General features: G+C 41.3%; 3 protein-coding genes across 5 annotated transcripts; 2 read left to right on the forward strand and 1 right to left on the reverse strand.

The window, feature by feature from the left end:
* Positions 1–619: 619 nt before the first annotated feature.
* On the reverse strand, positions 620–4,152 carry LOC100710238 (glutathione hydrolase 5 proenzyme-like). The gene is made up of 6 exons (XM_025897090.1): positions 4,111–4,152; positions 2,951–3,105; positions 2,699–2,781; positions 2,152–2,258; positions 1,032–1,142; positions 620–939 (listed from the first exon to the last, which is right to left on the reverse strand). The coding sequence occupies exons 1-6, from the start codon at positions 4,150–4,152 to the stop codon at positions 793–795; spliced, it is 645 nt and encodes a 214-aa protein (XP_025752875.1). The 3' UTR covers positions 620–792.
* Positions 4,153–7,180: 3,028 nt separating this feature from the next.
* Positions 7,181–13,296, forward strand: asphd2 (aspartate beta-hydroxylase domain containing 2). 3 transcript variants are annotated; one of them, XM_013271611.2, is made up of 5 exons: positions 7,181–7,520; positions 8,364–8,453; positions 8,613–9,829; positions 10,292–10,405; positions 10,573–13,296. In XM_013271611.2, exons 3-5 carry the CDS (start codon positions 8,965–8,967, stop codon positions 10,701–10,703), a joined length of 1,110 nt encoding a protein of 369 aa, XP_013127065.1. In that variant the 5' UTR covers positions 7,181–7,520; positions 8,364–8,453; positions 8,613–8,964; the 3' UTR covers positions 10,704–13,296. The 3 variants fall into 3 exon arrangements, with proteins under 3 accessions (XP_013127065.1, XP_003445724.1, XP_013127064.1); XM_003445676.4 differs by lacking the exon at positions 8,364–8,453; XM_013271610.2 differs by lacking the exon at positions 8,364–8,453 and having other exon boundaries at positions 7,181–7,516.
* A 1,890-nt stretch (positions 13,297–15,186) lies between these two features.
* On the forward strand, positions 15,187–26,717 carry cabp1a (calcium binding protein 1a). Its single transcript, XM_013271544.3, has 7 exons — positions 15,187–16,868; positions 23,265–23,295; positions 24,818–24,961; positions 25,060–25,169; positions 25,248–25,322; positions 25,438–25,510; positions 25,606–26,717. The coding sequence occupies exons 1-7, from the start codon at positions 16,125–16,127 to the stop codon at positions 25,629–25,631; spliced, it is 1,203 nt and encodes a 400-aa protein (XP_013126998.1). The 5' UTR covers positions 15,187–16,124; the 3' UTR covers positions 25,632–26,717.
* Positions 26,718–27,259: the final 542 nt, after the last annotated feature.

The raw sequence follows: 27,259 nt of genomic DNA on the forward strand, positions 1-27,259 counted from the left end.
ACAAAACAGCACAGCACAGAAAGCACATAAGTCTTCACATCTTCCAACGGAAGATCACGACTTCATATTTATATCTCAGATACTAAAAGTTATGTCATAAAAAATATTATATCAACCCTAATTAAACCTGATTAAATTAGTACACACACAACAAATCAGATATTAAAACTGAAAAGTTTTGTTCTCTAAAAACAATGTAAGGTCACCAAATCTTAAGTTTGATGTCTCACAGATGATGTCACACATCCTTGTGACCAGTTTGGATGGTATCGCCATTTAAGATAATGTTATGAATATATGCCTACAGTGTGTAAGCTTTGCTGTAGTGACATGGCTGTAACAGTGACATCTGCCCTGGTGTTTTGGATTCAGCCTAATTAACTGTGATTACGTGTTTCACATATACTACATACGTGTTAACCTGAGCATTATGACTGTGACCATCTTGTTACTTTTTTTAAAAATTGTTTTTGTTTGTTTGTTTGTTTAAAACCAGAAATCAAGATATAGACAGGACACCCTGAGCGTACTCTACTTTATGATCCTTTTGGATTATTGTGGGGCTAAAATTAGCAAAATAAACATGTATTCAGTAAGACTTAAAAATATGAACTGAAACTATAAACTAATTAGGAAAGTGTTTACTGGGAGAATGGGAGAATAATCAGCATCTTGTTTAATGATCTTTAAGTAGTATACACACTATTGTCTACAATTTTGTAGTTTTGTGGCTGCAGGAGTCTCTATAACCTTAAAGTCATGCTATTAAACTAACATCCCTGGCTTTTGGTCTCAGTAACCAGCTGCTTTGCCTTTTTTCCTTTCATCAGACCATGCAGAGATGCAGCTGTCCTCCTTTTCCACAGTGTTAACTACATTGTAGAATCGTGTTGCTGGTTGATGATTGTGTCCTTTTTTCTTAAGAGCCTCAATTACATCCTGAAGCACAAAGAGGAGAAGAGATTCAGATGGAACAAAAGCAGAATTTCTTATTATGGCATCATTTAAATACACTGAATATTTACACGTACCTTTTCAAAGTTGGGTTCAAACTTTACTGCATTTTCAGAGTCCACATAAACAACTGGAGTATCAATTGCATCTTTAAGGCTCTTTCCAAACCAAAGGTGGTTCATGAGCGCCTTGAAGAGAAATAGTGGAATACATTGCAGTCTTTCAGATGGGAAAGATAAGATAAGATAAGATAAGATGGCCTTTATTAGTCCCACAGGTGGGAAATTTGTTTTGTTACAGCAAAAGTGCAAAGTTATGTAGCAGAAATTAGAAAACACTGGAATGCAATAAAATAAAATAAAATAAAATAAAATACTATGTACAATAGAATAAAATAGAATAGAATAATATATACAATAGAATAAAATAGAAATACAAATGCTATATACAACTGAGTAGGAAAATACAAAAACACAACTTCGTCAGAAGAAGAATTGCACATATAGCAGTCTTATTGCACATGTGTGGGTTTGTGTATTTGATCAGCTGCAAAAGTCTTTATTGTGGAGTCTGACAGCAGTGGGGAGGAAAGACCTGCGAAATCTCTCCGTCCCACACCGTGAGTGCCGCAGTCTCCCACTGAAGGAGCTGCTCAGTGCCTTCACAGTCTCATGCATGGGGTGGGAGATGTTGTCCATCAGGGATGACAGCTTAGCCGCCATTCTCCTGTCACTCACCACCTCCACTGGGTCCAGAGGGCCTCCCAGAACAGAGCTGGCCCTTCGGATCAGCCTGTTCATTCTCTTCCTGTCCCCGGCAGAGATGCTGCCTCCCCAGCAGCCCACACCATAGAAGATGGCTGAGGCCACCACAGAGTCATAGAAGGTCTTCAGGAGTGGGCCCTCCACTCCAAACGACCTGAGTCTCCGCAGCAGGTACAGCCTGCTCTGCCCTTTCCTGTAGAGGGCGTCAGAGTTATGAGTCCAGTCCAGTTTGTTGTTCAGATGAACACCAAGGTACCTGTAGCTGTCCACATCCTCGATGTCCATACCTTGGATGTTCAGTGGTTGCAGTGGAGGATGCTTGTGCCTGCGGAAGTGATGATTAGAGGATGGAGAAGGGGGAAAACTCCTCTGACTACAATGTTTACTCTAACACCAAAAAGGATCTGCGTCGTTTTATCTCCTGGACACATACCGAGGCCATTCCAGTAGTGATCATATTCCCACCAGTCGATCCGATCACCAGTGTCTTCGACTGAGACTTCAGCAGAACTGGAGCCATAGAGGAGGGAGACTGCTCTCCTGAGAAATACAACAAAAGCCTTGAGTGACAGGACAAAACTACAATCCACACTCATCACTGTTAGGAGAAAAATGATCACATATGATTGCTTCTGAATGATGTGAAGCAGAGGGTGAAGGGCATTTATTCAACCCTGACATGTGCCATTTACTTTTGATCAGCATCTGACATAAGACACTGATGAATGCTGAAGGAAATGTTTGTTTTTTGTTTTACTTCTTTCCTCTGAGGATTGTATGTTGAAAGGTAACAAAACCTTTCTTATAAATTAATTCTAAATAGACTTTATTCATTCACTAGGAAAATAACTGCAGGAAATAAAAGAAACTCTTTGTGTCATTAGTTTTGAAAGAATCCTCACTGTGCTTCCTCATCTGCACAATGCTCTGCCCTATGCTCGTATTTCATAAGTGTAAAATGCATCCTGCTGATCCCTTACCAAAATTAGATATTGTGCAGAAGTCAAACAGCACATCATTAAGGATGATTCCAGTGCTTGGAGACAGGAATTTGGAGCCAAATCTGTAAGTAGAAAACGGTAAATGAATGACAACATGTACAGAGTACAGAAATTTTACAAAGCAGCTTCTAAAAATAGTCTCTTAAACCTTTTCAGTCTTTCCGTTTCAAAGGAAGACACATTTTTGATAGCTGGTTCCTAACAGTGACATAGATTCATCCAGACACTGACATGTGGTTGATGCTGCTGGTGACTGACACAGCAGATCTGTCTTCGGTCAGCACAGACACATGTGTGGTACCCATGCTCTCCAGATACGAGGTGATGCCGTAATACTGGAGATCGTGAGTCTTGCTGATCAAGCTCCGTATATTGTCTGCAAAGCTCTGTGATTGCAAAAACAAACGCATTAGAGAAAATAATGAGAGACAAAGACAAACAACAAATTAAAGCTGAATCTTAAAGAGATTTGAGTTCAAAAACCTCTGATACATATTTGTTTCAAATTTTATGGCTTTTTCTAGTTTGACATAACTATCAATTTAGTAATAATAATAATAATAATAATAATAATAATAATAATATTTCTTTTTTGAAAACAGGAGCTTCACTTAAATATATTACACTATCTATATTTAGTATTTTGTGCTGGAATGTTGCTATTTTTACTCCAGTCAGATCTAAATACTTCTTCCACCACCGTTCAAGCCATAACTAAATCAGTTATTAAATTAAACAGCTCAGCTCAACACATTAAGATTTCTAGAAAATGTCAGTTTGTGATTTTGTGATTTCAAAGTGTAGATGAGCAGCAGCTCTACAGTCAGTGTCTAACAGGAACCTTTCATGATGTTGAGGATGAAGGTGAGGATGGCTCCTCCTGCAGGGGGCGGAGGGAAGTACATCTGGTAGTCTCTGTAACTTTACACGAGGCCAAGTCCTCCAGTGTGAGGCTGAATCGAAATGAATCTGTTGAGCAAAACTGAACACAACACATCTCATAATCAATACTTTTAATTGATCCAGACAGCTCACAGTGTAGCCTGTGAGGGATCATAGCAAATATTCACAGAGCCAATTGGTTTGTTTGTTTGTAATTAGATTATTGAACCTAGCAGAGATAGAAAATGGTCAGAAGACAGCAGGATCAAACCTGTCTGACAATACCTACTTGCTGTATGTCACGGATTAAATCCTTTTTTATTGTTCTGATGTAAAACACATCTGTCCCCTGCTCTGCAATCATCTCCAAAGTTTTTATCCAGCTTCTCAAATTTGACAAAATCATGGCTTTTAAGCAGGTTCCCAGTCATATATGAATAAAGTGTCTTAAAAGACAAACATAGTGAGAGAAAACAATCATCATTTGATCCTCATATTTTTGAACTCACATTGTGGGTGTATTTCATACCGTAGCAACAGGGTTCTGTCATTTTTAACAGTCTCTGAGTTGTGTTGACCTTGGAGTTGAGGAATAGGAAACCCTTCTCTGGCTAATTTGATGGTCGGCTGAAAGAGGTCAGCCCACAGCAACTTCCCATAAAGCTTGTGTGCTTCTGCATTACCTCGAATTTCTCCAGGAACACCAATCAATTTACTATCTGATCAGATGAATAATGGATAGTGCTGGAAAGCAACGCATACATCTGCTCATGTTTTGAGTATACTCTAAGGTCCTGACCTCGTATAATTAAACTTCAACTGATTTCTAACCTACTACATCACAAGGAAACACTGTACTTTTTAAATGCTGTGTCCATTCATAACTAGTATGTTAGAGATAAATATTTAGCTTTTGTTCTTTACATTTATTTATTTATTTCACTATATTTACATATTTGCACTTTTCCTGGTTTAGCTAAGTTTTCAAGATATAATATACTTTCCTTCCTTTGTATTTATGCAGGCCTACATGTAGGGGTGTAGGAAATAACTCAGGGACCTATACATAAGCAGTCTCTGTGGGTATCATTGCTTTGTTCGTCTCACATCTCTCACACATATTATGTTTTATTTTATGGGGTGGGGGTTGGTGAGTCTATAAACTGTATACAACAATCTACTACTATTACTACTAAAACTAGTATTAGTAGCATTTTTTTTCCAGTGAGTTTCTTATCTCAGTATCTCCCATGGAGAGACTCTGGCAGGCAACGCCTTTTCTTGCACCTAAAAACTTCTTTCCTTTAATGGTAAAGTATACAAATCGATTACATCAATTTATTCTTCAGTTATTTTCTACCTCAGTTTTCTCAGTATTAAACTTTGTATTTTTATTCATTTTATTTTTGCTTAAAAGTAAACAACAGCAACAAAAAACTTCCAAAAAAATCTTTTTGTTCCTTTTTGTTTTTTCCAACTTAACTTTCCAACTTACATCCACAACTTAACTTAACAGTTAAGTTGTGGATGTAAACCACAACTTAACTGTTTGGCTGAGTCAAAACAACCATAGCAGTGATTCTAGCTTAAAGATACTCTGGATATTGTTAAATGTGCAAATACGGTTAGGTCCATAAATATTTAGACAGAGACAACTTTTTACTAATTTTGGTTCTGTAGATTACCATAATGAATTTAAAGGAGCAGTTTAGTGGAGATTTTCAGCTTTAATTCAGTGGGTTAAACAAAAAGATGTGAGTATTTTTAACAAGAGTCCTTCATTTTAGGGACCAAAAAGTAATTAAATAAGTGAAAATAAAATGTTAATTTCTAATACTTGGTTGATACTTGGTTGAAACCCCTTTGCGGGCAATGACAGCCTGAAGCCTTTACTGCAGCAGCTTTCAGTTTCTGTTTGTTTGTGGGCCTTTCTGTCTGAAGTTTAGTCTTCAACAAGTGAAATGCATGCTCAGTTGGGTTAAGATCAGGTTGGCCATTCAAGAATATTCACCTTCTTTGCTTTAATAAACTGTTGGGCTGCTTTGGCTGTATGTTTTGTGTCATTGTGCATCTGTATTATGAAACGCCGCCCAATCAGTTTAATTGCATTTAACTGGATTTGAGCAGACAGTATGCATCCCAGTCTCTTTGTGTTGCTGAGTTCACCAGTTTTTTCTTTATTTCACAGGATGGACCAAACTATAGATTTTGCCACTCCTAATATTGTAGCAATTTCTTGGATGGATTTTTTTCTGTTTTCGCAGTTTAAGTATGGCTTGTTTCACCTGCATTGAGCGCACCTTTGACTGCATGTTGTCTGTTCACAGCAAAATCTTCCAAATGCAAGCACCACACCTTAAATCAACTCCAAGCCTTTTATCTGCTTAACTGATAATGACATAATGAAGGAATTACCCAAACCTGCCCGTGAAATAGCCTTTGAGTCAATTGTCCAAATACCTTTGGTCCCTTGAAAAAGACATGTTTCAGTAAACAGGTTTAAAAAAATTTTTTTAAATAAACTAAGCTTGTGTCAGTGTCTAAATATATATATGGACCTAACTGTACTGTTATTTTTTTTTCTTTTTGTCAGTGTTTGTCAGATATCCTGTTTAAAGAAAGCACTTTGGAACCACTTGAATGCAAGTACATATATACACATTTACATAGTGACAAAGTCACTTCAAAGAAAATAAAACTGCTCAAATTTTAAAGATTGTGAGTTATTTTGTTCATGTTTTTGGCTGTTTAGTCATTTTATGACGAGATGGATGTTGTCATTATATTTTAGTATAGTTTTTGAGTTGGATCCTTCCAGGAAAGGTTGTTTGATGTGCACTGTCATAAACTATAACCAGCAAACTATTACTTTGTGACTGCTGTGGGTGAAATCTAGGCAAGCTGCAATGCATTTTGGGAAATGATGTCTCCAGAAATGTTAAACAGCAGTCGATGGGCGATCCATGAGACATGCGGAAGAGCTCCATCAAGTAAAATAATCAAGAGACCAAAATCAGAGGGAAGGCAGTTTTTCTTTCAAAGTAAAATAACTGACTAAGGAACTGACCTCACAGCCCATTGTTCCTTCAGTGGGCTGGTTTCAGTCATTATGCAATGTACTGTTTATAAGATTGGGGAAACCTGCAGTCAGCTGAGACTGAAGAAGTCACTTGGATGAGTGACGAAACGTTTCTCCCACAAAACGCAACGTCCAGATGAACAGAATCAACTTTTGGAGGTGTTCCCATATATTACTTTTATTGCCACGGTAATTTATTACTTTTTTCGAAATTATTACTTTTCTTAACATTGTGAGGAAAATGCCAAGACCCTAAATTAATTTATTGAAATCTTACATAGCAAACACAATTTTATGCATAAAGGTTAGTGTGTGGTTAATGAAAAAGCTCTTATCATTATTATCATTATTATTAGTAGTAGTATTATTATCATTATCATTGTTGTTGTTGTTGTTGTTGTTAGTTTAGGGACAGTTTTACAGCAGAATATGCGACTGAAAGTCTGCCCTCTTCCACTTACAATCTAGACTTTTACTTTGAAAGTCGTAACCGGAAATATTAGTGGATATTCCTTTCCTTTCTGTGTTGGGTGGCTTCCCTGGTGGAGCTTTTAGTATTTACATCAATATTATCTGAAGCCTGTCCTCCGCTGCTGTCCTCCACAGACAGCCAGACAAAGATTCCGACCGTCGGTAGAACAGCTTCTCATTTCTGTTTCTTTCTTATTTTCTGTTGTTGGTTCCAGTCACGACTTCTTTTGTGCATTTTGGAGCTGTTTCCTGTGATGTTGGCGAGTGATATCCGTCTGCCGTGTGCACTGCAGTGGTGCGCAGCTTCGCCTGGAGAAACACCTGTGCGCCGGTCTCTTCTACATGCCCACAGTCATGAATGTTGAGTAGGTATGAATCTGAAACCCGCCTCAGACACTCAGGTAGAGGGGAGGAAACGTGACCTTAGTTCTGCTTGTTTACCGAGCCTTGTGGAACGCTACAGCTCATCAATATTTTGGGCATCAGTTTGTAGACAGCTCGATCCCAGTGGCAGCATCTGTGAGTGTTCGGATTACATTCAAACAGTGGAGTGTTTGGAAGAATGAGCGTTTTATTTCACTCTCCTCGGTAGGGTTTGGTGGTCAGTGTGTCCTAAAAGCAGCGAGTGTTTGTCTGTGTGCGTGTGTGTAGGGGGGGTGTGGGGGCGTCTTGATGGTGTCAGACAGGATGTAGGGGAGGATCTGTTGGAGCAGGATTACCCGACCATTTTTGGTGAGAGCGCAGACTGGAGTTGTGATCACAGTTGACGCATTGCACTCCTCGCATTCTGGCTGCCGGTCCCATTATCATTATATAATCATACTCATGTAATCCAGCTTTTTATTATTGTTATAGACTCAGCATACGATTCCACAGACTAGAACCCGCTCCCCCTTCTCCTTCCTCCCCCCGAGGATCCATTTATGCAGCTCCTGCTGAGCAACCTATGAATGCCAAATTATAAATGTGGGTGGGTATCAGCAACTGTTTACGTTTATATAATTCACTCTTCCGAGCGCGTACGTGTGTGTGCATGCGCAAAAAATACAAAAGGGGATAAATTTGAATTAAATGCAGCGATGTACCCATGACTCATGATTTTATAGAGAGGAGAACAGGGGTGTGTGGGTGTGTGTAAGGCTGAATTCAAAATTGTGTTCACTGTGTGTGTGTGTGTGTGTGTGTGTGTGTGTGTGTGTGTGTGCATGGCAGTTGTTTTGAAGTCAACAGTGTGTGGGTGACTTCCAGCAGCTGTGTTTAACATGTGGCGGATCCAGTTGCTGTCAGACTCTTAGGAGGCAGGTGTGTCTCACACAGATACAAAGCAAGGTGTAACGAGTCCAGCGTCACACCGTAAACAGAGTTTGGCGCACTGATGGCACCATCCTCCTGCTATGAATTCTATACCCTCCTGTCTTCTCACGGTCCCCCTTTTCTCTCCCTTCTGTCTTTGTTTTCTAGAGAACTGATAACCCTAAGGCGTGGTGTCTGTCTGCATTTGTCTGAAAGAGCAGGAGAGGCAGCAGCAGAAATACCACACGGCCAGACATCATGCAACGAGAAACCTTCACTCGCTGCAAAGTGCTGAAATGTTGGGCCTGAAGAGCGAGCGTGTCAGATTGAATCAGCAGACTGTTTCCATCATGGAGGGGCGATAAGAGCTGCTTGACACTAGACCCGTGGCCCTGCGTGTGAGTGTGTCTGTGGTTTACGGCCACCTTTCAATCACAATTAAGAAAAGACACATTCACTGATCCTTCCCCGTCATCGTTTTGCATTTCCTACCGATTCAGCAACACAGAAACGAGCCAGAATGGAGTGGTCACTAGAGAGTGTGAGGGAGATGGTGGCTGGAGGGATGCAGTCTATAAGGGAGTGTGAGATCTGTGCTTTTGCAATAGCCATGTGTGTGCTGCTGCTGTTTATGTGGTACTGCTATCGGGTGGGCCGGGAACATGGCTCTAGCCCTCTGCGCGGGAGGTATCTAGCCGGCACGGGGCGGATTGGAGGTGTGGTGGGGGGCTTCATGAGTTCAGACTGTCGTAGCAGGGGAAAGGGAAAGCACGGATCCATGCTGGAGGAGCAGAACGGCTTTGCTTTCTGTCAGTCGTCAGAGTGCTTCCGCTGCACCAGCGCTGGAGAGAGCCTCAACCAGAGGCTCTATCACAGCCTGCAGGAATACGCCAAGCGCTACACCTGGTCAGGGATGGGCAGGGTGCACAAAGGAGTCCGTGATCAAGGCCGGTACCTTAACAGCCGACCGACCATCCAGCGGCCAGAGGTCTTCTTCCTGCCCGACCTGCCGTCAGCGCCTTTCTTCTCCAGGGAAGTGCAGAGACATGACGTGGAGCTGCTTGAGCAGAGCTTCCCTGCACTCCTGGCTGAGTTCGAGAGCATCTACCACCAGCCTCCGGGTCGCAGCGGCTCCTCCCTCCCGCCGGGGTGGAAGGCCAACAATACTCCTCGCGGGCAGTGGTGGACCTACTACCTGGTCAACCAAGGCACCCCTCTGGTTCTAAATGTCAGGAGATGTCCCCGAGCCTGGAGGGTGCTGGGCCAGCTGCGCACCTTCATCTCCAACAATGTGTTTGGGAATGCCTGCTTCTCCGTACTGACGCCCGGGGCGCTCATCACCGAGCATTACGGCCCGACAAATGTCAGGCTCCGATGCCACCTGGGTAAGGGAGCTCACTGAATTGGAACTAATGAGTCTCAGTGTGAATTTTAAGCCAACGCAACAGCAGATGATTTCAGTGTATTTATAAGGAGCAACGCAGAGAATCAGCTGCTCTTGAAAACCTGAATTCTCTTGAGTTATGGAGGCAAATGGCTAAAATGTTGTCTTATGCTAGAAAATGTTTTCATGCAGCTGAGCTTTGATTCCCTTTCCATCTGTACCCTGCGAGATGGCTGCAAATAGTCATGTTTATTGTTACGTATTCAGTCATTTTAGTGAGAGCATTTAGAGCAGCGTGCTGTAATGACACAGGGCCCTTTATGACCTGTGCATTAGGCCACCTGAGCAGTAAAATCCAAACAAAACAAATGTTTTAAGTGCATATATTTTTGAACTATTATAACGACACATATGCTCGTTTATTACTTTGTTGGTTTTTTCTTTTTTTTCTTTTTACCGACAGGTCTCAGAGTGCCCCCTTCCTGTGAACTTGTGGTTGGTGGAGAGCCGCAGTGCTGGTCTGAGGGCAGCTGTTTGCTTTTCGACGACTCCTTCCTTCACAGGGCTTTTCACGAGGGTAAGAAGGCATTAAAATTGAATCTCGGCTTAGGCTGTGTCATTTTATTTATTCTAAAAGAGGATTGGCCTAATTCAATCCAGCAGCTAAGGTAGATGTAGAGCCTTTTAATGCGAGTCTGTTATAGATTTAAGGTCACAACATCGATTTTGTTTTTATGCACTCAGGGAGCCAGGAGGACGGCCCCAGGGTGGTTTTCATGGTGGACCTGTGGCACCCCAACGTGGCCGCCGCTGAGAGACAGGCTTTGGACTACATTTTTACACCAGGCCGTTTAGAGGACAGGGAGGGGAAATAGGTGTGAGTGAGAAGCCGTGTGTCCAAGTGAGACACAGATGGCATTTAGGGAGGTGTGTGTAGTATGAGAAGCAGCCCTTTTTTTTTTTCTTCTTTTTTTCCTGCCTCCAGACCAGCTCTCACATTCACTGTGTACATATTCTCCAGCTCATACAGTCTTGCTCTTAACTCCTCTTAGCAGATGACCAAACATTGGGCCTCTTTTATCAAACACTTTTTCTCTGTCTAATTGTATAAAATGCAGCCATATTTAAAAGTTTTTTTTAATAGAGCTTAGTAGGTGCACGCAGCCATTTTTATTAATGTGTAATAACACCATAGCAGGGACCTTTTGGCTCATTTCTTGCTGTTGTTTTGCTTTATTTTGGATCACTGAATGTTTATTTGAGTACAGATGAATGACGTCACCAAACAGCAAAAATTTGGGGATTTTTTCTTTTACTTGTGTCACATTTCTTTTAGTTTCTGCTTTTAAAAATTCCAGGAGTATGCTAATATGGGGCAAAGTCTCTTTGCGAGCCAAGTAATAACGTGTCGCTCTGTTACAGAAGTGTTTCACAGCACATGTGGGTCCATAAGTCAGTCTGATCTGTTATGTCCCAAAGAAGTGAAGTCATTCTGCAAGAATTAAAGAGCCCTCACTTCCTTCGAGGCCTTAAGAAAGGCAAATGGTGACAGCCAACATCTGTTAACTCATTTTTAACTTCATAATATTTTTCTGTAACACTGCTAGAGTGCCATTGTTGAACACATCCTTTATTTGTCTTTTACGATTCACACTCCGTCTGTTTGAAGCAAGCCATTTTTAAGAGCCACAGTTCTGTCTGTGCCTAAGGTGACCAAATAAGGAAAACCTTGTCGAGATGATGTCAGTCGAGCAAAACAGTACAAAAAACCTTTGGGAGCAAAGCGTTTAGAGCTGTGTGAATGCTGAACCTCTGCCCTAAACTGATTACTTTTCCATAACTTTGCCTCATTATTTAAACCTTTGACTGTGTTTATTTTGGCAATAACAGTTTTTTATACATAGCGTTATTTCTGCACTCACTGTCCAGTTTATTAGGTACACCCATTCATTTGCTCATGAACCCAGATCTGATTAGCCACTCGGATCCGACCTGATGAATCTAATAAAGGGGGTATGTTTTTAAAGTTCTGCTGGGGGAGATTTGATAATTCAGCTTTTTATCATTCAGCCATATTCCCAGCTCAGCTGTCAGAGGGTTTCATTTATAGTAACATATAGGACACTTTCCTTTTTATTGAATGTTAACATATTGTTATTGATTGTAATAATTTATATGAAACCGCCACACGGTTAGTGATCGAGTAAAGGTGTAGTAAAGGCTCCGGTGTTTGTTGGCGTACTGTGCAAGCTGTTGTGATACGCACATCAAGACAGATTCAGCCATTTGTACAAAATGATTTAATAAGCAGTGCAGGATCCTTCTGGAAATCTAATTTGGAGCTGGGTGCCGTGTTGGATTTCTGTAGTATTCCGACCCAACTGGCAGCCGTTGCGTAGATACGGAAACAGAAATGGATCGCAGATAGAGCTGTAACAGTGTTAGAGCAGCTACAGAGGAATGTTGTCTTTGCTTGTCAGCAGTAAGGTGAACAGATACATCCATGTGTGGTTTGCTAACTGAGGTCCAATGCCGATCATGACGTGAATGTTTACAGACGCAGCTAATGTTTCTGTCCCAGCTCCTGCCGGTGTGCTAGTCAGTCGTGCTCCCCTTTGGAAACATCAGCCCCGCTTTCACAAGACATGGTTAGGCAAGCACATTTTTAGGTCCGAGTGTGTGAGTCGACCCGTGCCGTACCACTGGAGATGAAGTGTTTTTGGTAAATTTACTAAACTCTTGTAATTTGGTTGCATTTGATATCGGGTTTGTATTTCTGTAAATAAGGTTGAGGTAAAAAAAAACAACAAAAAAAACACAAAAAGCAAAAAAAAAGTTGAATGGTCTCAGATGTTTTTGGGTTGTTTTTTTTTAAACAATTGTCTTCGATGCTTCAAACTTTTGTGTTGTCCTAATTTCTAGCTAAAGTGATTGCATTTCATTGTCCACTTCAAAGAGCCATCCATGAGGTCATTTTGATAGATTAAATTAGTATATTCTGTAAAATGTTTATGAAGTACTAGCTCTGATGTTCTGTGATGGGTTTATATTCCCCTTTTCTTTCAATCACTGTAATTTTGCAGCACTGTATCTATTCTCAAGGCCACAGTCTTAACTCTTTAACAGCACTTGATGGATATATGTGCACAGTCTAAAAGCTAGTGAAAATGAGTCTTCAGCAGCTTTACTAGTCCACTGCAATTCAAGGTACCCATCAGTTCTAATGTTTACAAAGGCGTGATCATTTCCGAGCTGTCGACGGCATCGGATGACGCTGACGCTCGGCTGTCAGTGATTGGGTTCGAACCATGAGTGCTGTTAATCCATCTTAGAGAACTGCTTTCTATATGATGATGGGGCAACCGTTTTGTTTACATTTGGACTGAGGATTTGTTCTTTGACACCTTCTTGTGTGAATTTTGAACAGTATTTCTGTACATTTAATAAATGGTCGAGTATCTTATTTAACCAGCTGGTGTCTGAATTCTCACTTGCACGCAGGAGTTACAGATGTGAGTCGGAGGTAGGCTTCAGTTTGCTAGAGGAAACTGGTGAGAAGGATAAAGTCTTATGGTTTTTTACTTGCACAATATAAAGCAAGAGTTTTTCCCCTGTTTTCATCTAGATGCAGTTTTATACTTTTGGCACAAGGAGGCATACCAGTGCAACAATGTTGTCACTGCTCCGGTTTCTGCTTATGACAGTTATTTCCTTTCAAACTTGTTACTTGTATACGATGTCAAGTCAGAAACACTGTGCAATAATGCCAAAATGTTAAATGAAAAAAAATAAGCAAAGTGTGTCTCCTATACAGTGCTGTCCAAAAGTCTTGAGCCATCTCTCATGTCTATTTTTTGGCTGCTTTTTGTTTCTAAGCAGCCAAACTTTCATGTAATTTTTAAAGTGGTCCAGGCTTTCTGAAGGTCATTCAAAGTTTTTCTTTGGACATTGGCTGCTTTTTCACTCATTTTCAGTACAGTCTTTGTTTCTGACCAGAGAGGCTCATAAATCAAGTAGATAACAGGCAGCTTAGCAAAGAACCACTTTGAAATTCTATCTTTAGGCACTTTATTACTAGCAGTCTGTCACAAAAACACAATTTTTCCCTTTTCTTTATATTTGTGTTTATCTATGATAGATGCCAAAGATAACACAAGAAGCCTGGAGAGCTATTCTTGAAGACCACCTAAAGACATGACAAGAAGAGAGTTCAGGCTGAGTTCATGAATAGAGGAGGTCATACCAAATACTGACTTTCAAGCTTGTTAGAATTGTACAAATCCTATTTTTGCCTTATATACTGTATTTATATGTATATTTGCACACATTTCAATTAAATACTCGACCTATCTCCCCTTCTCCTGGCAAAATATAAAGAAATGAGTGATAGCTCAAGACTTTTGCACAGCACGGTAGATCAGTGTGGTTTGTATTTGTAGTACCTCTCTAAAGTTTCATTCGTGTTTCCAAATGTGGGCTTTATAGCTCTGATTGTTCAAGGCCTGATGCCAATGCCACAGAACAGGAAACAGTGGTTTGTCTAAGCTGCACCCTTCATAGGCACAACATTGACATAGTAGTCAATTCAGTAATAGTTGATGTTGGTGGAAGGTTAGACCACCTTTATGATTATATAGTTATTGAAATGTAAGCAACATATATACAAACAAGGATTATCAGTGCATAAAAGATATATGCACTGCACTGATGTCACTGAGTCAAAAAATTGTAAATAATAAGCAGGTAAGTGCAAAAACATACAAAAAATGTATCTGTCTTATAATCAAAGAGTGTGTGAACTCATAGGTGCTGCTGATGACTGTGTTGTTCACAGAACAGAGATGTTTCCAAGATTTTCTTTTAAATCTGGTAGCATGGGGAAAACCTGAAAATTCAGAGCATTTGAAATTCTAATAATTTTGACTGCATGCGTTAGGACACATGAGAGGAAGCCAGAGTGCTCAGATAAAGCCCACACCAGGGGGGAGATGCAAACTTCACACTGAACTGCCCCAGCCAGCAGGTGGATTCAAACCAGGAACCTTCCCTTCTTGGTGTGAGTAAAGTGTGCTAACCCCTGCCAGCCACTGTCACTTCACTACACTAAAGTTCCTGGTTTGAGACCTGGCTGGGGCCTCTCTCTGTGGAGTTTGCATGTTCTTCCTGTACCTGCATGAGTTTCCTGTGGGTAATCTGCTTCCTCCCACAGTCCATGGTTTTCCCATAACTATATAAACAAAGTACCTAAAGTTTATGTAGTATATAATATTGTATCACTGAGGTTAAATCTGGCTTGCAGTCCAAACTCCGGCGATTGGTCAGTAACTCTAGAAAAATGCTTTAAAAATGCTACTTTATTGCAATCAGTTCCTTTTGGTGGTCACAATGACGCAACAGGAAGACAATCTAACTCGATACAGAAATGTGTAACTATGTTTATCTGCCTATGTGGCAGAAAGTGTAGGGTCTCACACTTCCTTTGTCTAACACGCAACTTTTCAGAGTAAAAGAGTTAGAAAACGGCGCAAACCACTGTGAGACATGTACGGGGGAGTTCAATTTTCAAAACTTGAATAGTCTTTTGTTTTACATAAGAGCTCACAGTGCATAATTATGCTTTCTTTTTATTCCTTCTGCCTTTGTTGTTTGTTTGTTTGGGCAGTTTACATTAATAAAACATTAGAAACATAACTTTTTATAGGGTATAAAGTTTTATGTTTAGGACGAGGTGGATCCAGATCCCGACACCCCCTCCCACCACCTTGACCATTACATAATTTTCGGGGATGCTGGCCAAAAACAAATTTGAACCACACCCGCTCTAGCCATGCTCCTGATGGTGCAGAATAGTCACTTACTCAGTTTTAGGTAAATATTATCCAAATGCATAGTTCTCTCATTAATTAAAGCTCCTGTGATATTTTTTCTCTCAATCTGTTGTGGTTCACGTTATTATTTTTAGAGTCTTTGAATTAAAATTTAAGGAGCAGATTAGTATCTGTTATTTTCTCACTGAAAACTAGACCACCGTGTTGTGTTGGGATACTACCATCCTCACCTACATCACCGCCGATGTCACACAAACAGACATTCACATCAATGAGAAGGTGACGCGCTCTGCAGCCTATATTTCACGGTCTGCGCGCGCTCCGGCACCGCTGCCGCACAGCAATCAGGTGGTAGCTCAACTTGAAGCGAGCGGGCTCTGCGGGAGAATATGTTCCGACAATGGAGAGAAAACGGCAAATGGTGTCGATGAGCAGCCCGCACACAGAGACCGGACCAGATTCGCCGCGATGAGCACCCCCTTTCCAAAATCTGATTCCACGACCTCCTTACTGAAATCGTCTTCGGCCGCGAGGAGACCGACACACCTCCTCGAGCACACGGCAGAAAGCCGGAGAAGTCAGCACCACCATCAGCACCACCAGCAGCATCAGCATCACAACCAGCGTCCCGCCGCGCTCCTGAGCAGCAGCAGCAAAGCCGAGGAATCCTTCTGGTCGGCCGAGTGCGACGTCAGTGCCCGGAGACCCCTGTGCCATCCCTCCCTCGTCGGCAGCCAGGACAGTAGTAATAATGCAGCCACTCGGGGCAAGTGCAAGTCACATGCTCCCCACAGCCAAGTTTCCGCTCCGCCGGAGCCGAACGGAGATGCAGGCCGAGGTGTGAGGGAGCGCTCCAGGACATCAAAACACCGTCACCACCACCGCAGGAAGCACAACCGAGAGGAGCGTCCGGCAGCAGCGGGGCCGGACGAACCCGAACATCCCCGCCGCTGTCACACGCACTCCCGCCCGGTCCCCAGGGTGCCCTCTCTGTCGGACAGCAATGACGACAGGGCTCCCCTCTGCGAGCCGAGGGACCGCAACGGGGCCAGTGCGGCCAACAGCGGCGGTCAGGTCAGCAGTCCATCCCCGTCCTCTTACTCCCTGGTCCCGCTGTCCAGCAGGTCTTCTCGTCGCTCGCGAAGATCTAGCGCTGCTTCTTGTGCATCAGATATTAATTTACGCACCATCCTCAATTCACTCTTTGGGCAGGTAAGGCCCTGAAATATACGGGAGAATTAAAGCAGTAGTGTGGTCTCAGTTAGAACACAACAGCTGGGTAAATTTCATTTTACAAGCTGTGACAGTGACACCCTATTTCCATAACTGGCATGAAAATGATTATTGATTTTTTAACGCTACTAGAAACCTTTTTTTTTTCTTTTTTTTAACTATATCTGCATTGATTTTACTGAGGCTTCTCTGCTGAAGGCCGCCTTGTTGTTAGTATATTTTTATGCATGAGGTGCACACAGATATGAAGTAGTGAAGTGTGCATGTGGCTTCCCTGAAGTCCTGTGTGCAATCAGTGTGTCCTGTGATGCTGTCTGCAAACACTGACACTGCTGGACGTACAAGAAAAGCTTCCGTCTAAACATCTCATTTCTTATATAATTTTACAGTTCTTCCTCCTACAGGTTTGCTCAATCGGGTATGGTCCAACATCAGAGAGGTGAAAATCTCACATGTGTTAATGTGTATTTGTTCAAAGGAAAAAAAAACTAATTCATGTTCCAGCATCAGTCTGTCAGGCACACTGCTGCGTTTTCTGTTTTGTGACTGAAGGAAATAAAATAGATGTTCCTGCTGATGATGAGGGGGCTTCTATTTTGGGCAACAAATCTATTTATACAGAAGAAAGGAGTTCAGCCTAATGTGCTTGGATTTTTATCAGTGCTGCACTTTTGCTTATTTTGGTGTGTGTGTGTGTGTGTGTGTGTGTGGAGGGTATGTATAAAAGCAGCCAGGTTTCATTTTACACAGAAAAATCCAAACTAAGCTCCAGCTTCCTGCTTAAACTGCTGATAATGATGTTTACTGAGGACATTTTCCTCTTCTTTCTCTTCCACAAAGGCCAAGAGTTTATTTGCTGCTTTTATTGTGTTTGGGTTTTAGTCAGATTATGAATCAGGGAGTGATTTACATATGTTGCCAAAATAGGCAGCTCTCGGTCGTAAAATAAGCTCAGCACCGGAACATGGAGATCAACCTTTGTGGCTTCCAGAGAAACATCTTCTATTGCTTTGTAGTACAAAAGCCATTTCTACAAATAACCCGTGAGTCAGTCTGTGAGCAGTTCTATGAAAACATTAGCATGACCTGAAAGGGGGCTTTGATGAGACAGCTACAGAAGCACTGATGGGCAGAGATGTAACGCATGGTTTGAGCAATACACATGGTGCCTCTGGCAGTACATACAAAGTAAGCAGGATTTACATTGCACTGATTGTAAATTTATGTTTAGCAGCACAGAAGAGAAATACACATGAAAATGAGCACTTACACTTGTAGATATACACTTCACTGCAATGGCTGGACTACATGTTGACAGTATTCCTGCCTCTCACAGTCTTTCTATATGTGTCTCTCCTGTGCCGTGTGGCTGCTGTAGGTCAGCGTGACCTTGCTCTAGCCTGCAGAGGGCAAAGGATGATGTGTGTGTGGGTGGGTGGAAGGCAGAGAGAGAAAAAAAAATCCAAATTCATAAAATATAAAAAGGCCATAAATGAATTCAAATGCAATCTGAAGGCTGGACATTGACAAACTGTTCTGGAGCAAGAGTTCATCCGAGAAGGAAAACAAAGCTGTAAATAGGTCATCACAGAATGTTCCTCCAAACTTGCCTGCTACAGATTTTCCAAAACCCTCACAGGGTGCATGCAACCATGACGTAAAGGTTTACTCGCCGGCTTTACATTTGTTAAAGCTTTGTTGTGTTTTGCTGTAGGAAAGTTTATGCCATTTCTCTCATTTATTCTCATGTTTGGAGGTCTGTTAATCTGTTTGGAGCTGTCCGTGCTGTTTATAGTAGTCTGGTTAGTGTGACAGTCGGGTGAAATATCGCTCACATGTCTTCTTTTCCTTGCATAATTCTGTTTCCTTCTTTGGTCCATGCACTTCCCGCCCTCATTTATGTTCTACCCCTACCCCCACAACTCTCTCTCACTCGTTCCATATCATTGCTGGTCTCGCTTTTGCTACACTCCACATAGTGCAGAACAGCATCCTTCACAGTTTCCCATTCGGCTGTAGGAACAGGTTAGAAGCCCGGGCTTCATGGGTCTTGTTGAAACCAGAGTTTACACTCCTCTCAGAACCCAGAGTGCAAGCTTAACGGAGAGAAGGCCCTCATGGTCCTTTTCGGTGCCTCTTCTTTCCTTTGGTATGGGAAACTGCTTAGACTGGCCTTTGAGAACGGTAAGCCCATGCTGCTGCACTCTGCCTTTCTCAGCTTCCTTCATAGCTCTTGTATTAGCTACAGTAGCACTTGCAAATGGAAGTAGACGGTACTGGTGCATAGGTGGTGCATGGTTTTCTGCAGATGTTTTTGTTTATTTTGTTGCAAATGCTCATGGTAGTGCAAGAAGCATGCACCTAATTATTAATTAGATGCATACTCATTGTTTAATTCTGCAGATGTGCACTGCACTGCTTTGTAACCTTGCTCTGGAGTATAGTTTGTTAAACTCAAGTCAGGTTGATGGTTTCAGAAACTTGCAGATCTTTGTTACCATCAAGAACTGCTTTCCTGTAGAAGACATGGTGTCATGATGTCTGTCAGTGATCAGTATATGTGTAACCTCTTCCCCGGTGCTTTCACTTGCCTTTTCTCTGCTTCTGTGTGTATGTTTACTGTTCCAGTGACACTGTATAGGTGTGAGGTGGCAGTCCATAAAATGTGGCGAGTAAACTGTTATGAACGATGAGTGGAAAGTTGGCAGCGTGCTGGTTTATTGATGTATTTACCTTTCAGTCGTGTCTTCATATTTTCCACATTGTTTCTATTGCATACACACTTGCACCCCACCACCACCACACACATATGCACACACACACACACACACACACACACACACACACACACACACACACACACACAGGCAGTGATATATAATTCTTAGATAGTATTATTCTACTCTGCCAAGCTCAGCTGTGTCATCCCTCAAAGTATACAGGAGGTCTACAGTGACTTTCTCATATGAGCTCACGATTCCCCTCTCAACTTGTATCTTTGTTCCATTCTGCTGTGTCTCTGCACCTCTCTGGAAAGATGCTCCAGGATGCTGAGCGGAGAGTCAGAGTGGTGCTGTCCTGTGAGGAGATGGGCCAGTCTGGGTATCTTGGGTCTTATCAGGACTCCATTGTTTCGGTGACACAAAACTGCGTTCTCGTGAGCAACATACTGGGACAATCCTGTGTCTTCCTGAGTAGAGGCATGGCAAAGTGCAGGCAGGCTGTACGTAAGTCTGGACAAAAATTCTCTTTAATGACTCCTTCCTGTCAGAGAAGCTGTCATTTCTGCAATTATTAAAGAAGCTGCAACTTTATTGTACATCATTTTCAGCTATAAGCTTGGAATTCACTGGCAAAGAAGAAGGCCAGAAAGGATAAATGCAATGCATGTAACCCAGAAACAGTCCAAACATGTGTCACACATGGATAACCAGCTGTAGCAATGCAGACACACCTTTTCTCTGTCTCTCTTGTTCTCTCTTTAACATCAAAAATCTGCATGTTTGTGCAGCGAGTGCACAAAATATTACAGCAGCATTCTGACATACTGCTCTGCTTGTCAGGTTAATGTGTAGCTGGAGCTGGATTAGTTAGCTTAGTGCCAAGATTAAAAAAGAAGGGCAAACATCAAGCCTGTTCCTGTCCAATGATAATAGCATACGCCTCCCAGCACCGCTTAAGCTTCTATTAATTAACATGCTGCGGCTTGTTCGCTCAATCCATATAAAAAAGTATAAAAAGGGGGGGAAAGGCATGTTGTGGATTTAAAGGGGACCTATTATGCTTTTCCATTTTTGCTGTACAGTGTATAGAGGTGATATGGTGGCTGGCGCTGTTGCCTCATAGCAAGAAGGTTGTGGGTTTGAATCCAGCTTGGGGCCTTTCTGTGTGGAGTTTGTATATTCTCTTTAGGCACTCTGGCTTTCTCCCACAGTCCAAAAGCATGAATGAGGTTCAGTTAATTTTGATTCTAAAGTGACTGTAGATGTAATTGGTTGTTTATCTCTGTGTTATTCTTGTAGCAGTCTGCCAACCCGTCCAGGGTTAGGGTGTATCCTGTCTCTTGCCCTGTAACAGCTGGGATGAGCCTCAGCCCCTACAACTCTGAATTTGTTGAGCAGAAGAAAATAGATGGATAATGTGTATATGTAGTGTAGACATTGCTAGTTCAAGTTGGACTCACTTTTGATTCAGAGCTGATTTAATTCTTTATGGCACAGATTCATCAAGGTGTGGGAAAGTCAGAGATTTTGATCCATATTAAGATGAGAGCATCACACAGTTGCTGAAGATTTGTCGGCTGCACATCCATGATGAGAGTCACGTGTTTCTCCACATCCTAAGAGTGCTCTTATGGATTGATATCTGGTGTCTGCGGAGGCTATCTGACTACAGTAAACTCAGGTTCATGTTCACTAAATCAGTTTGACATGATTTGAGCTTTTTGGTATGGTGTGTTACCTGCTGGTAGCAGCCATCAGAAGATGGGCACAATGTGCAATACTCAGGTAGGCTATGGTGATTATATGGTGCTCAGTTGGTCCTAAAGGACCCAAAAGCGAGGCAAGAAAATACATTAATATATTCAAATTCCTTACACCATTACACCACCAGCCTGAACCTTTAATACAACGCAGGATGGATCCATGCTTTCATCCATGTTGTTTAGGCCAAATTCTGATCTTACTATCTAAATTTCACAGCAGAAATCGTGGCCCATCATGTCAGGCAGGGTTTTTCCAGTCTTCTGTTGCACAATTTTGGTGAGTCTGTGTAAACTGTACCCTCAGTTTCCTGTTCTAAGCTGACCTGAGTGGCCCCCAGTGTGGTCTTCTACATGTGCATTCAGAGATGCTCTTCTGCATAGCTTGGTTGTAACAAATTTTATTTGAGTTTTTGTCACCTTCCTATCAGCGATTCTCCTCTGGCCTGTGTAATCAATAAGGTGTTTTCATCCAGAGAACTACTGCTTACTGCATATTTTCTCTTTTTCAGACCATTATCTATAAAGCAAACCACATAAAACACAGTTGTGTGGGGAAAATCCCAGCAGATCAGCTGTTTCTAAAATACCCAGACCAACCTCTGGTACAAACAACCTTGTGGTTGGATGATTAGATATCTGTGTTATCAAGGTGTTGAATGTTGTGTCTAGAAGTAATCCTTGTGGCTAAAACCTCAGCTTCAGACTGCCTTAAAAACTCAATTTAAGGTCCTTTTTTTCTGAGATAAACAAGGGTTTTTTGAACTGAATTATTCACAACCACTCCAGCTGAGTCCAACAAAAATATAGAGCTGGAACAAACATAATAGGTCCCCTTTTAGGGAGGTTATTTGCTTAACTATTGCTAGAGCAGCAAGTGCACTCCAACACACTGTAAATAAAAGGGTGTGATATGTTAGTTTGTGAGTTTTAGAGGGTGATAGGTGGATTTTGCTACTTTCAGACAGATTGAGGCTAGCTGTTTCCCCGCTGAGTCAACATATTTATCATACAGACATGAGAATAATGTCATTGTAATTTATCTCTTGGCAAGAAAGGGGAAAAGTTTTTATTGTCCTAAATGTCAACCTATTCCTGCAAAAACACACAAAATCCACAGCTCATGTATTTTCCTGTCTGCACTGTGGTGACTGATCGCGATGGTGATTTGCATAAAACAAACAAGCGTCTTTGAAACGTTTTGCTCTGATATGTTGCACTGCAAAGCAGTTCAGCTTTTTCTGTAGCATAAGTATATTGGATAACTGATAATGGTTGATGTATTAGCAGTGACTGATTGACAGAGGCTTTGCTTATGGACTGCACGTGCATTCATGTTGGGTTGGCTGGTCCTCTGGGCTCATATACCTTCTTTGTTTTCTATGTCAGTTTTTTCCCATCTAAGAGCTCTTCAGGCCCAATGTCAGCCCTCAGTGTTGTGTTTAGACTTCACATGACTCCTGCTGTTAACCCCTGAGGACTCTGGGATATGTCTGCCTCTTTCTCTGTCCTTTAAAGGTTGCATTTATTGTAAGCCTTTGTAAGCAAGCAGGAAAAAAAAATAGAAACAGTCACATTCTTCTATGATCTCCAGAGTCTTTATTCCCAGCTATGCTTGATAGGAATTGGCCTATTTATACCAGAAGTTTGGTCATCATGATATGAGATCGTTTCAATCTGCTCTTACATCTTTACTTTAGCTGAAATTTACTTGGAGTCTGCTGACTGTTATGGAAAATATTGCTGATTTAGAGTCAGGCATCACTCAAGTCACAGCATTGTCATCAGTATGTCTACATAGAGCACATATGCAGAAGAGTATTTGATATGATGATGATGAATGTTTTCTTTGTGGATTGTAATTTTGATTTTGTGCTGTTTTTTCTCAACAGGACAGAGAGCTGAGGCCAGAAGAGATGGATGGTAAGTTTCCCTTTACTTAATGCTGTCACTTTCTTTCTTTGCTGAGGCCATTAAGATAAACAAAACAGAGAGTGAAAAGATGAAACAAATTACTCAAATCCTTTATGAAACTAACATAAGTCTAAAATTACTCCTAGGATTTGTAAATGGAAACAACGTGCAAATGAAAGGGCTAGAGTACAGATCAATGCACAGACGCTACAACCCCAGTCTGCTGTGCAAAAATGTAAATAAAAACAGAATGCAGTGATTTGCAAATCTAATAAACAAATATTATATTCACAACAGAACACAGAAAACATGTCAAATGTTTCAACTGAGGAAATGGATCATTTTAAGAAAAAATATGAACTCACTTTGAATTTAATAGCAGCAACACATCTCAAAAAAGTTGGGACAATGTCGCATCCCTTCTTCTTCTCCCAACAACACTCTGTAAATGTCTGTGAAGTGAGGAGACCAGCTGCTGGACCTTTGGGAAAGGAATGTTGTCCCATTCTTGTCTGATATGTGATTCTAGCTGCTAAACAGTCCTGGCTCTTATTCGTCATATTTTCCGTTTCGCAGTGTTTCCAGTATTTTTTAAATATGTGAGGCCGTCCCATTCAGACGATGCCTGGACCATATGCTGAGCTAAAACTCATATATACCTTTCAGCATTGACAGTGCTCTTCCAGGTGTGCAAGTTGCAAATTCTATAGTCTCCCGCATACCGTTAGAGATGCAGGCTTTTAAACTGGGTGCTGATAACAAGCTGGATGGTCCCCGACTTCTTCAGTCCAGAGGATGCGGCGTCCAAGTTTTCCAAAAGGGATTATTAATTTCGACTTGTCTGATCATAGAACAGCTTTTCTACTTTGCCTCAGTCAATGAGTTGTAGCTCAGAGTAGAGAGCCGTGTTTCTGGGTCATGTTCGCATCTTCTTCTTCTTTGCATGGTAGAACTTTAGCCTGATTCTGAAGATGGCAGGGTGAAGTGTATTCATAGACACTGATTTCTGAGTGATTTTGGAAGCCCATGCAATGATTTCCATGACAACTTCATGCCTGTTTTTATGGACATGGCTACTCCCAGTCTCTTCGACCACTGGTTTGTGGACTCATTTTGATGCTCTGAGTTCAATATTTTGACTATTATTACTTTTTGCTTTTTTGAACCATATGTGAGGAGCGACTGGTGTTTTTGAGCAAAAACAAGGATACTCCACATCATACTTTGATTTATTAGCAATGTAATTTCTAATGGGACAACAATTTACTAAATGAACATCCTGGTGTAACGAATGAGACCCAAAACTAGGATTTTTGAAAAAAAGGAACATGTTTACTGGGGTCATAAATCAAGTGCAATCAAATTAGTCACCCTGTGCTGGTCATTTGTAAGAGTGGATAATAAATAAAGAATGGCCAATTTTGCCCTTCCACTCGCTCTATACTCAGCTACACCCATCTTTTATATATACCATCTAGGGATCAATATAATTCAATTACTAATACAATTTCTGTTACTATTTTTATAACAGAGCTCCGAGATGCTTTCAAAGAGTTTGACAAAGACAAGGACGGTTTCATCAGCTGCAAAGATCTCGGAAACTGCATGAGGACCATGGGATACATGCCAACTGAAATGGAGCTGATAGAACTAAGCCAACAGATCAACATGAACTGTAAGGACAAGCAGTCATCTATGCATATCACACATATAACCGTATCCTCTGTGTCTTTTGAAGTTTGAAATTTGTACCAAAATCTCTCTTTTTTTAAGTGGGAGGTCATGTTGATTTTGAGGATTTTGTAGAGTTGATGGGCCCAAAACTCCTCGCCGAAACTGCAGACATGATTGGAATAAAGGAGCTAAAAGAAGCATTTAGGGAGGTGAGACTGCCTGGATTTAAGTGGTTTTATTAGCTACTTTTCTGTTTTCAATACTGAACCTCGGCTTGTTGTTTTCAGTTCGACACTAATGGAGATGGTGCCATAAGCACGTCGGAGCTCAGAGACGCAATGAGAAAACTGTTGGGACAACAAGTAAGGTTCAGCTCAGAGCGAGAAAAGAGAGTTATCGTTAATAAAATAGCAGGTTTTTGTGTGTTGTGCTTTACTCACTCCTACCATCCTGTTTTGTTTTGTTTTGTTTTTTCAGGTTGGTCTGAAGGAAGTAGAAGACATCCTAAGGGATGTGGACTTGAATGGGGACGGACTTGTTGACTTTGAAGGTAAAACGTCCTTTTCAGACAACCTGTTTAAGGTGTAGTGTAGAGTGTGGCTGAGCTGCAGTTGCAGTTTCGTGCTCTTTCTTCTCTCCTTTCAGAGTTTGTACGGATGATGTCTCGCTGAGATCATTAAAATGATCGGTCCTGAATGTGAAGCTACATCCTTCTCTACACTAGACTAACTACATCAAGATGACATACTGAGAACTTCTGAGCCATCCAACTCTGAATGACACTGGAAATAAAACTCCTTTGAATGTTACGGAGTGAAGGCGTCACCTCACGCTTTCAGTCAATAAGTGTTCTTCCTGAAAAGTCTCCAGTTCAACTGAGGCAGAATTCGCTGTAGCCTAGCTGATGATTACCTAATTTATGTTTTTGGGTTTCTTTGCACTTTAATTAACACTAAATAACTTCCCCTGTGGATAAATCGCTGGTGTCTTAGTCTTTACGTGGTCTAATTACGCGTCTCACAAAATGTCACCTTTGATGTACAACGGCGTCAGAACGAGAGCCCGAATGTTTGTAGAAAAGAGGTTAAAGGTCCCTGTACTGTTGAAAATTCCACTATATATTCACCCAGTATGTGTTATATTAGAAACTGTAACCAGAACGACCTTTGTGTGACATTGGTGCTCCACCGAGGAAACCATGCGGTGGCAATATCCTAACTGTGTATCCTAACTGTGTGACCATCTGTGGTTTTTCACTGTGCCGGTTAAAGTCTGATAAAATGCACCACTGTGTGACATGCAGTTCAGTAGACTGACGATAATGAGCTGCTGAATATAAATACATTTCATGTATGTTATTCACTTGACTGGGATGAAGGGCAGATGAAATATTTATAGAAGAACAAGATGCACAGCTTTTAAATCCGTAGAGCCAAACTGACACTATCCTGCCAATGTCAACATTGTTTTTCTCTTTTAAGAAACACACCTTGCCCTGTCTGGGATTACACAGTAGAAATAACGTATGTGAAGCGTATTTACAGTGGATGTTATAACGTTGTAAATGTACTGTCTGTCGGTGTCTCAATGATTGTATTTGTGGTAATGCTCCACACATCAGTGCTGTCAAAAGAAAACTCTATGCATGCCAAAGACATTTATTACATTCAGTATGCACATTTGCATTCCTGTCTAACAAAGTAAACAAAATAGCCCGCCAAGTTAACTGTAGAAGAATAAAAGGTGTTTACATTTGAGCCCCTTTTATTGTGGTGATGTTGCCAAGGAAAATATGTTACTATCTTTAGTTTGAAATTTCATTCAAAATGAAAACATACTCTGACAACAGATTATTTCAGTGTGGACCTTTTGTTTGTTTTTCTATAATGCATTCATTTTAAGAATGATTGTGAGACTGCTGTTGCTGCATGTCCTGAGGACAAATCTCCACCCTCCTTATAATATTTGTTATTCATATAGCAGTATTCAAAAGTCACAAGCCAACCCTGATTTCTTTATATTTTGCTAGGAACGCGGCAAACACGTGCAGCGGTTTATTTAAATATGTGCAAGCATGCGTGGAAATGCAGTCGGTATAAAAGACAAAAACAGAGCTTGTGCAGTTCTAAAGAGCTTGAAAGTCAACATTTGGTATGACCAAATGTTCTTCTTTAACACAGCCTGAACTCCCTCTGCCAAGTTTTCTTGTAATTTCTTAGTCTTCAGGAATAGTTCTCCAAGCTTTTTGGAGGACATTCAATGCTCTTCTTAGGATGTTTCTGCCTTTTGTTCCATTCAA

This window comes from Oreochromis niloticus, linkage group LG12, assembly GCF_001858045.2.
Source record: "Oreochromis niloticus isolate F11D_XX linkage group LG12, O_niloticus_UMD_NMBU, whole genome shotgun sequence".
NCBI lineage: Eukaryota > Metazoa > Chordata > Actinopteri > Cichliformes > Cichlidae > Oreochromis > Oreochromis niloticus.